At 39.5% G+C, this 10,788-nt stretch overlaps 1 protein-coding gene across 3 annotated transcripts; it reads right to left on the reverse strand.

Moving 5' to 3' along the window:
- LOC131539389 (uncharacterized) lies at positions 1–9,766 on the reverse strand. 3 transcript variants are annotated; one of them, XM_058773961.1, is made up of 14 exons: positions 8,576–9,766; positions 8,271–8,372; positions 7,794–8,165; positions 7,614–7,715; positions 6,903–7,148; positions 6,232–6,410; positions 6,026–6,119; positions 5,579–5,923; positions 5,364–5,481; positions 4,067–4,158; positions 3,610–3,724; positions 1,416–1,685; positions 1,138–1,301; positions 1–1,045 (listed from the first exon to the last, which is right to left on the reverse strand). In XM_058773961.1, the coding sequence occupies exons 6-13, from the start codon at positions 6,288–6,290 to the stop codon at positions 1,144–1,146; spliced, it is 1,251 nt and encodes a 416-aa protein (XP_058629944.1). In that variant the 5' UTR covers positions 6,291–6,410; positions 6,903–7,148; positions 7,614–7,715; positions 7,794–8,165; positions 8,271–8,372; positions 8,576–9,766; the 3' UTR covers positions 1–1,045; positions 1,138–1,143. The 3 variants fall into 3 exon arrangements, with proteins under 3 accessions (XP_058629944.1, XP_058629943.1, XP_058629945.1); XM_058773960.1 differs by having other exon boundaries at positions 6,232–7,148; positions 8,576–9,059; positions 9,387–9,402; XM_058773962.1 differs by having other exon boundaries at positions 6,232–7,148; positions 8,271–8,369.
- Positions 9,767–10,788: the final 1,022 nt, after the last annotated feature.

Consider the following 10,788-nt stretch of genomic DNA (forward strand, 5'->3'; position numbering starts at 1 on the left):
TAATTCATACAGTGAAAACTAAGCAATATTTTATTTTTACATTTTATGATTCAGTATCTTTTATTAAATAATGTAGGATAACCTGAAACCCTGTGGTTTACACTGATGTTAAAATAACACTTCTTATGCTACAGTAAAACACTGATGTTCACTTTCACAAGTTATAAGGATGTTTTCTTGTCATAAAAAAGAATGTGAAACGCATGTATTTTATATCATTTTAAATATATTTTAAAGATAATTTAAGTTTATTTTACACACTTTAAGCATTATCGTATCGCATATCGAATATCGCATTATTTAATGAATTATCAAACTTTTCTTCAATATCACACAGCCCTAGTGCAAAGCTGTGCATGTTGTTAAATATGACTATGGAAAAAACATAACAAAACAATACAAAGCAGATAAGATAAGTAGAACAGACACTTATATTAAATTCAAAAGAAAAAGTTTATACAAGCCAACAGGGGTAAATAATGGGACCACAGTCCAAACTGTGTAGAGGGGCTAATGTAGCCTGTAAGAGAGTCAAATGGATAGTGGATACTAGACAATAGACAAAGTGATGTGATGGGCAGGGAGAGACTCATGCTGAAAAGTCCATTTCTCCCCTACCCTTTTGTGTGACATTGAGTTGCTGGTTAGCCCTGGGGACAAAGGACCTCCTCAATGTTGAGCATGCAGAAGACTGCTTCTGCAAATTATCCTCGGTTTGTTAAATGATTAACTCCAGCTCCATGCCAAACACAGAGCCAGCTTTCTTTACCAGCCTGTCCCAACAGCCCTCTTCTTAATGCTGCCTCCCCAGCACACAACAGCATAAAAAAGGACTCTGGCCATGAAAATACTGTTTAATCGTGCTCGGAGTCACTACTGGTATGGTATTCCTCAGAATCACTATCAAAGTTAATTTCTGTTTCAGTCAGAACTTGAACATAACAGTTCTTTGCATGCTTTGCCAGGCTGTTGCTTGCTTGTTTGTTCTTCATCGTCAAGCTCTGTTGACCTTGGACCCCATCTTGAAGCAGGCCCCACGTCTCGCCTTACATGTTAAAACAAATTGAGCCTTTATTAATTAGAAACTTTCAGCAATATTGTAATGTATACCAAGTATAACACAAAAACATACTGTACCTGATGTCACATTAGAAAGCTGGGATGACATGTGTCTGCACGGGTGCAAAGAGACTTCCAATGCTTGTTCATCTCTGCAATAAGAATCCTCTTCTCCTCCTCAAGTCTCCTGACTGCCATCACTATGTCGAACGCCTTCCTCTTCGTCCTTAGATCTACAGAGTCTGGGATACATAGATGAAACAAGTCAGTTGTATTTGAGGCATGATAATTGAGGCATGATAGATTTTGTGCCACTATGTGACTATTTCGCATAGTCAACGGAATTGTGTACATACCACTGTGTGTAAGCTGCCATGGCCAAACAATCTTGTCAGATAGAATGGTGTCTAAGGTCAGATGTTCTGCATTAGGAACCAAGGTGTTATACTTTTCCACTACAGAAAGTACTTTTTTTTCCTCCCAGATCTTTCGGCGGATCTGGGCACGTCCTTTGCATCCGTCATTATCTTTATAAAGACGCTGGGACCTCCTTTTAACATTTGCCACCAGCTCCTCAATTCGGCTGGCTACAGCAGCAAGATCAGCATCGTTTGGGGATGTTGTTGCTGAGAGGAAGAAATGAAGAGATAAGAAATATACTTGATTCCATGAAAAAATATTATTTCTGGTGTACAGTCATGGCCAAAAATATCGGCACCCTTGGTAAATATGATCAAAGAAGGCTTTGAAAATTCATCTGCATTGTTAATCCTTTTGATCTTTTATTAAAAAGATTCACAAAAATCTAACCTTTCATTGGATAATAAGAATTTAAAACGGGGGGAAATATCATTATGAAATAAATGTTTTTCTCTAATACACGTTGGCCACAATTAACAGCACCCTTTTATTCAATCCTTTTTGAAACCTCCATTTGCCAGTTTAACAACTGTAAATTTTCTCATATAATGCCTGATGAGGTTAGAGACACCTGACAAGAGATCAGAGACCATTCCTTCATCCAGAATCACTCCAGACCCTTTAGATTCCAAGCTCCATGTTGCTGCTTCTCTTCAGTTCACTCATTTTCTATAGAGTTCAGGTCAGAGGACTGGAATGGCCATAGCAGAAACTTGGTTTTGTGCTCAGTGACCCATTTTTGTGTTGTTTTTGAGGTTTGTGTTTGGATTATTGTACGGTTGGAAGATCCAAACATGGCCCATTATAAGATTTCTAACAGAGTCAGTCACTTATTGATTTTTTTATCTGTTGGTATTTGATAGAATCCATGATGCCATGTATCTAAACAAGATGTCCAGGACCTCCAGCAGAAATATAGGCCCACAAGATCAAAAAAACAGCAGTATATTTCATTGTACACATGGGGTACTTTTTATCCCTGTGTTCACCAAACCCATCTTGAGTGTTTGCTGCTAAAAAGCTCATTTTTTAGTTTCATCTGACCATAGAAGCCAGTCCCATTTGAAGTTCCAGTCGTGTCTGATAACTGAATATGCTGGAGTTTGTTTTTGGATGAGCTAGGAGAATTTTTCTTGAAACCCTCCCAAACAACATGTGGTGATGTAGGTGCTGTTTGACAATTTATTTTAAAGGTTTTCTGACCCCGAGACTCAACTATTTTCTGCAATTCTCCAGCTGTGGTCCTTGAAGAGTCTTTAGCCACTCAAACTCTCCTTCTCACCGTGCATTAGGACGATATAGACACACGTCCTCTTCCAGGCAGTTTCGTAACATTTTATGTTGATTGGAGATTCTTAATTATTGCCCTGATGGTGGAAATGGGAATTTTCACTGCTCTAGCTCTTTTCATAAAGCCACTTCACTAATTTGTGAAGCTCAATTATCTTTTGCTGCACATCAGAAATATATTCTTTGTTTTTTTCTCATTGTGATGGATGATTAAGGGAATTTGGGCTTTGTTTTCCCTCCTATTTATATTTCTGTGAAACAGGAAGCCACGGCTGGATAATTTTATTTTCATAATCACCCTGGAGTGCTCAAAATTGTGAATATGAATGGGAATATACTTCAGAGATATTTTACTTATAAGAATATCTAGGGGTGCCAATAATTGTGTCCAACGTGTATTTGAGAAAAAGCATTTATTTCATAATGATACTTCCCCATTTTAAGTTCTTATTATCCAGTGAAAGGTTAGATTTTTGTGAATTGTTTAAATGAAAGATCAAAAGTATTAACAATGCAGATTAATTTTCACAGCCTTCTTTGATCATATTTACCAAGGGTGCCAATATCTTTGGCCATGACTGTATAAGCAAAATAAAGCCTAAACAATATTTTCATATTTCTCTGTAACTGAGGCTACACTTGTAGCTAAGGTTGAGTATAGTTAGGTTAGTTAGGTTCTATATTGTCCCCATGGGGATAATCTTTTCCACACGTCATCAGCAATCAGAGTATGTGCTCTTTGACTACGATTACAATGAGCCTCTTTGGAATTGCAGCCAAGGTTAGTCAGAAGTGATGCATCAAGCAGCATATCAAACAGTATAAGACAGTATATTCTACCTTCTGCCCACTCATTGATATCAATGATCCAGCTCTCCAGTTGATTGTCTGTGATGTCCATTTCCATTTTCATGGCCTGCAGGTTATGCAACTGGCATTGCAGGGCTATTGTGGCCTTCAAACACAATTGACAATGAGGGAAATGCCTACAACTTTGACTATTGTTGATAAGGATTGTTAAGTACCTTCACTATTGGAAAACCACATACAACACTGATTAAATATACAGTATATTCGTATATACGTGGACAATCAATATACCGGTATGTGGTATGAACATTTAATATTTTATATTAAGACACTGAAAAATACAATTGACACTACACATGAAACCATCAGTATATTCTATTGTATTGAAGAATATCTGGGCAAGTCTTCCCTATATTTTTGAGATATATGCCACTTTATTTTACAATATCGCTATGAATGTTGCATAAGGGAAAACTGGTGTCTTTACCTTCCGATATCGGCGGGCAAGGGTGGAAGCCAAGTTGTCAAACTTTCGTTGGTTCCAGCGCATGGCCATGACCGTCAGCATGTCTATGCGTCCTGCAAAAATAAAAAATATGAGATTATCACCCTTCTTTCCAGTAGCAGTAGGAGAAGAAACTGAGTGTGCAGACTTGTTAGGTACCACAAACTTTTGCGAGATAATAACTTACAGTATAGTACTATGGTACTAATCTGCTGTCTTGTGCCATTTGATTACTGTCCCATGTAGGGCTAGGTATCGTTAAAAGTAATTTGATACCGATACCTTGACTTCGATACCGGTTCCTGAACGATACTTTTTCCGATACCAATTTTATGAAAAAAATATATATAAATCCGTTTTAACAACATTACATTACCTAAAAAAATTAATTGGTTAAATTTTTCAGTTTGATTACTTTTTTTTTACACTTAAAATCACGGCTGACACAGTTTTAATTTTCTGAGTTTTAATGACACATAGCCTGACAACATCTCATCTGACAGAGGACTGTGCCGTGCTGACTGCGTTATTCATTTATTTTGAAATCAACGCTAAAGCTAAAAAGCGGAATGGAGTTTAATTTATTAAGGCATTCCTCAAGTGGAATGGACAATTTTACTGACGGCGCTCTGAAAAGTGAACAGACATTATGCGCTGAAAAAGTGGGTTTAAAATTTAAAGTGGGTGGGTCTTGTCCCACCCATATACAATGGGTACATGGTACCATATTTTCCATCTATGTGGGTTATGACGCTTACACACACACACCGCGTCTTTTTGGGCAACCGCGTAAACTAGTGTTTTTCCGCCACAGCTAATAATGCCCCATGCACTGACGTTTATGAGATTAACCCCTTAGGTATCGAAATTTGGTACCGAAAAACAAGACGAGTTTCGATACTCGATAGTATCGAGGCAATTCGGTCGGTACCTAAAAAGTATCGAACTCGATAACCAGCCCTAGTCCCATGAAAGGGTTAGTAGGTAAATAGCACAGGATAGTGAAGTAGTAGCATGAAACAATGGCGCAGGACAGTAGGCAAATGGCATAGAGCACTATGGCAGGACAGTAGGTGAATGGTACTCTGACGTGTATTTTTTTATCACACTGCCCCTCCTTATTATCCTCCCTTCAAATAAAATAGGATGATGGTATTGTAATCGATCCATCCATTTGTGTTGAATATTCTGAGCTTTATATTTTCAGAGTCAGCATATATGCATGAGCTCAAAGTGGCTCACCATTGTCATCAGGATCAAAATGTACTGGTTACCTTACCTGCTTTTGACATGTGCTTTGTGGTAACAGCAATCCTTGAGAGGAAGGCGTTGCACTGCTCCACCTCTTCCCCAAGAGTCGAACCAGCGCCCTCCTGATACGGTCCACTCCATTTTACCTTTAAAAAATAAAACAAAAAACAAAACCTAAGTGGCAACAATCTTATGCAGGGTTTTCAGGGAAAGAAAATGTCATGGACAATCCTTTTTTCTTACCTCACATTTGAAATCATGAGCTTTGGCATGAAAAACAGAAAGAAATGGCCTCATGGTGAGGAGATCCTGAAGCTCAGGGCATTTCTCTGTCACTCTCCGGAGGTAAGGCCAGTACTTGCATGCCACATCCATAGCGAAAAATGTCACTTGCTTACAGGCCATTTGCTTTTGGAGGTACAGGGGGTAGGCAAAAATCTCCCCCCTGAACATATTAAGGGCACGAAGGAGAACCCCATGACGACATACAGCGAGTTCCAGGCCCTCCTCGTCTGTTTTTCCTGAGGACTTCTGAGACGTTTTGCGCGCCGCTGACCACTGCCCTCCACAGACACCTCTTCCAGAGACCTAAAACATGGAAGATGGTTAACAGTCCAAACTTGTTCAAACAAAGTTCTCTATAGGACGTGGTGTTTTATAGGTAAATATAGTGAAGTTGTGCAAGTTTACATGACTGGTTGAGGTATGGACATAGTCCACGAATCTTGCGACGTCATCATCATTCGCGATGAACACGCCATCAAAGATGGCTTGTTCCTCCGATCTAAATAAAAGAGATACATATTAACTTTTTAAATATTCATATGATTTTCAATTCACAGCAGTTGCTTTCAAAGTAATGAACCGTCAATGCACACACAGGATTTTGTAAATACCTTGCTGCACTCTTGAATCTGTAGTGCTTGCGGTTTCCATCAACAGATACTGCAAGCATGTCTGGGCTGCACGCTGGGCAGTCAAAGTGGTCCTCCTGGCATAATTTGTCCACTTCGAATCGGACAGCTTCCCACTCCAAGAAGCTTTTCCGGAAGCTGTCTGCTGTGATGTTACCGCTCTGTTTCAAAAGAGTTCAGTAAAAGAGAACAGTAAAACAGATCAAATTAAATATGTACTGCACTGAAGTAAAATGCTCTAAATGGATACATTTCGGGATGTTTGTACTAATTTTGTAACCAATCCTTAGAATACATATCAAAGGAAATTAACAATGTGTAAACTTCACTCATACACTATACACTGGTGTATTTGGGGGATGTTTGGCCCATTAATCCAAGGGAACACTTCTGGGATAAGGAAATGATATTGGGGAGAAGATGTCAAAGTCTGTAGCCAATGGAGTTGAAGTTGAGATCTTCAGAATGACCTGTTTTTTCAGAAATGTTTCAGTGCAAACTGCATGACTGATGAGAGAACATGAGTTTATGGTTGTTTATAAAGGGTCGAAATTTAACAACTTTTTTCCTAAACAGTGCAAATGTTCATGTGTACTTTCTATCATCATCATCATGCCCTCATAGTATCATTTATTGAGTTACGCAGTTATTACCACAAATACTTATACGGCCAAAGCGAACAGTGCGTTGATCCAGCATTCTAAGAAATGCTTGGCTAGACATCCCTCGTGCTGCCATCTTCAGCTCTTCAAAAGAAAAAAGGACATCTGTCGCGTACACAGTTGAATGGTGAGAAGTGGCAGGCCAGTAGTCATTATGGATCAGGTCATCCACTCCAGGACTCCAAGTGGCTTCACATGCCTTGCATCTAATCTGAGGCAATCTGAGATCATATCGCCCTGGAAAAAGAAGGAAATATATACTCACAGTTAATTTTGACAGACGCAAACTGTGTCATTCTGACAACTGATAACGGGAACCTTTGAATAAGGATGGATCAGGAGGACACTTCTACAAACATTTTGTAAGGCACTCTATTGGAAGTCACACTTTTGTCAGGCAAATTAACTATCCCCATACAAACAAAGGTTAACTGTTTTCCTCCACATAGGTGGGCCCAGACAATCTAATCAACACACAACCTATTGAATTGGATTTCCAGCCATGATAAAGAAAATTTCTGGATATGTTTTTCCACAATGTAACATGTATGAATGTAACATAATCACGATTTTTATATGTTCATAGTTGTGACAAAGTGAGAGGGAGTATATATGAGGTGTGATCAGCAAATACCTGTAGGTGAAATTTTGCAGACACTTCTACAGAAGTGACCCCCACCCCACCCATAAAGTTCTTCTTACCATTCATTGTAACCACAACTATGGACTGTCCTGCTATGACACTGGACGATCCTTGTAGACAACCGCATATTGTCTCTGGCATCTCCAAAGGTACAAGACGCTCTTGAAAAAAAACCCCACATGGATGAGAATTAAAGAATAACATATTTATTTATGTGACTTTCAAAAACTACAACTTACCACACTGGGTTAGAACCCTCTCCACAACACAAGTTGTGGGAGACAACGGATGAAAAAATGCAAGTGTCATCGAATCCCTGTTGTGAAACACTTGACCTTGGTGGACCCTGACATCACACTGGCCACAGAGGAATGGGTGTGGTCGGCAGTCACAACAACGGATAACGGCTGGACCGTTTCCACAATGTTGGCAGATCTGAGTTGCCGCATGTTGTCGAGCCACCATGGTGTTGACCAGTCGGGGTCTCTCTTTCTCCCACCACCCTGATATGAGGCTCTTTCGGGTCGACCAGTCTGTTGAGGCTTGAGGTGGTGTTTCATCCTCATGTATGTCCTCACCCAGTGAGCATTTAAGCTCTTGAAGGAAGGACTCTGTTAAAACAATGCACAATATTAAAAAACTGTAGTAATAATAAATATTAACATACTAAATGAACATATTGTTTTGAACCAGTGCAGTCAAAATAAAGAACACACCTGCAGTAACGGAAGGAAAGTCACTGGTCACTTCCCCACTGGTTTCCGGAGCCCTGACATGAGAGACACCTGTCTTCCGACTCTGGCTGTGACTGGGACCTGCTGTAGCAAAAAAGCTGTTGCTTTTTACACTCAATGAAACAAACTTTACCTGATGCTAGACACAGGTATGTAATAATAACCTCAGATATGTTCTAATTCAGACTCATGACTTGTGATCATGTTGTATACCATTTCAAGATGCAAAACTAGATCTGGAGATAAAGTCTACAATTGAATTAACATGAATGTAAAAAAAATCTGACCTCGTTTTCGGGATGATCTGGGCCTGCCGTAAATGTTTCCATCACTGTCCCTCTTAATCCACCTAACCTCTTGCTTGCTGTTTGATGGCTGGCTGGTGGATAGATGACTGATGGAAGGCTGACTGGTGGATGGTTCTGCTTCCTGGTGCATGCTAATGAGCTGTTCAAGCTCTTGGAGGTGAGCCTGATGTGCAGCCTGATCGACTAATCTCCTTCAGGTGACGGTCCATCTCAGGATCGGACACGGCACACAATATAAACACACTATAAACACACAGGGACAAACAAAATACAAGACAGACAAACAAAAACACCACTCGAAAGGGAGGGAGAAGAGACAGTAAGACCTCAAGAGAGAGAGAGAAAACACAATACAACAGTAGAGAAAGTAACAAGACAAATGTGGCTCTTAAAAGTGCCTTTTTTTAAAAATAAGATGCTGCTAATAAGTATTAAGATGAGGGATAAGATGAGATTAAGGAACCTGCAGAGAAAGAGAAGAACAAACCAAAATAGAATAGATCAACAAACTACATATTACAATATAAATAACTACTAGGCTAAGACGTTAAGTAAATGCTCCTCTTATGTATTCATGCAATCACAATATCATAAAAAATGAATGACTTTAAAAAGAAGTCATTGTGTGAGCAAGGGTTCTGCTATCATTATATTTTTAACACATCCTTTTGTTCTGCCTTAATTCAAATTGATAAACAAACAGGAATAACGTGATCAGGGTACTTGTAAACTTTGCCTTGCCAGACTTAAAACCGTTAAAAACCTTATTTGACTGTTGTAGGCTACTTACCGTGGTGGAATCGCGCTGGGCAATGGTTTCTGGGATCGTCGCACACAGTGCGCCAAAATATCAATCATAATGAAAAAGTACAGTCTTAATATTTTATATCCTTGCTCAAACATTTAAAAGAATCAGCATGAATGTCTGAGTGAAGGAAACATGGGAATATGTAGCCATTACATTGAAACACATCACTTCCCAGAATGCATCCATCTCTTTGCCAGGCTGGGGATGGCCATATAATATTAATACAAACATTTCTGCAGTATGCTATTTAATTTATCACAACTTCATAATCAGTATTGAGAAAGATCTATAAAAGTAGGCTATTGTTTTTTTGTCTGGACCAGACCATACAGAATTCTAGGACAGAGTCCTGGTGCTGATTACCCATAGCGACGGTTGCTATGCGTCGCTGGATGAGAGACACAACCAAATAAAAAAAGAAAGGGAAAAAAAGTACAATTATAAAATATCCCACCTAAATTAAGACACGTTTAAGCCTACAGCAAATATGCAGTCCTGTAACTCCTGTAATTATGCCATTTTAATGTAGCCCAAAATTATATATATTATATATATATATATATATATAAAAGTTGTGGTAACGATTCAGACAAGGGTTTCTGCGCCACAAAAATGTATGGTCACCGCACCAATGATTGTGACAGTCCATGCGACGACGCACGCTACTGCAAAATACACATTTGCAGCACAAAATCAATCGCCTGAAGCAATACTTTCAAGCGCAGGAAAACCGCTGGATGCCTAACCCCCTTTCGTCAAAATCCAAAGATGAGGGATTTGCATTCAAATCTATCGGATGACCCTCTACGGTGCCACGCGATGAAGAGGGGTACCCTCAACGTCGGCTTATGGACGTAAGGGGAAAATGACCAAAAGGCAGTGTGTGACGAATAGGGGTGAGACCGTGTTGATTAATCAGATCCAGCGAATCTCTATGATTCGATTTCCTAAAGCTAAAATACAAAATAAAAGCTTAAATGAAGAGCTAATTCTATTACAGAAGGCTGGAGAAGCTCATAGCCCAAGTTGCTTGAAGTCCAGTGTTAAGTTTCCACAGTCAGTGATGATTTGGGGTTTTTGAAAACCAAAGTCACTGTACCCATTACCAAGAAATTTTGGAGCACTTCATGCTTCCTTCTGCTGACCAGCTTTTTGAAGATGCTGATTTCATTTTCCAGCAGGATTTGGCACCTGCCCACACTGCCAAAAGCACCAAAAGTTGGTTAAATGACCATGGTGTTGGTGTGCTTGACTGGCCAGCAAACTCACCAGACCTGAACCCCATAGATAATCTATGGGGTATTGTCAAGAGGAAAATGAGAAACAAGAGACCAAAAAATGCAGATGAGCTGTAGGCCACTGTCAAAGAAACCTGGGCTTCCAT

This window comes from Onychostoma macrolepis, chromosome 04, assembly GCF_012432095.1.
Source record: "Onychostoma macrolepis isolate SWU-2019 chromosome 04, ASM1243209v1, whole genome shotgun sequence".
In the NCBI taxonomy this organism is placed as follows: Eukaryota; Metazoa; Chordata; class Actinopteri; order Cypriniformes; family Cyprinidae; genus Onychostoma; species Onychostoma macrolepis.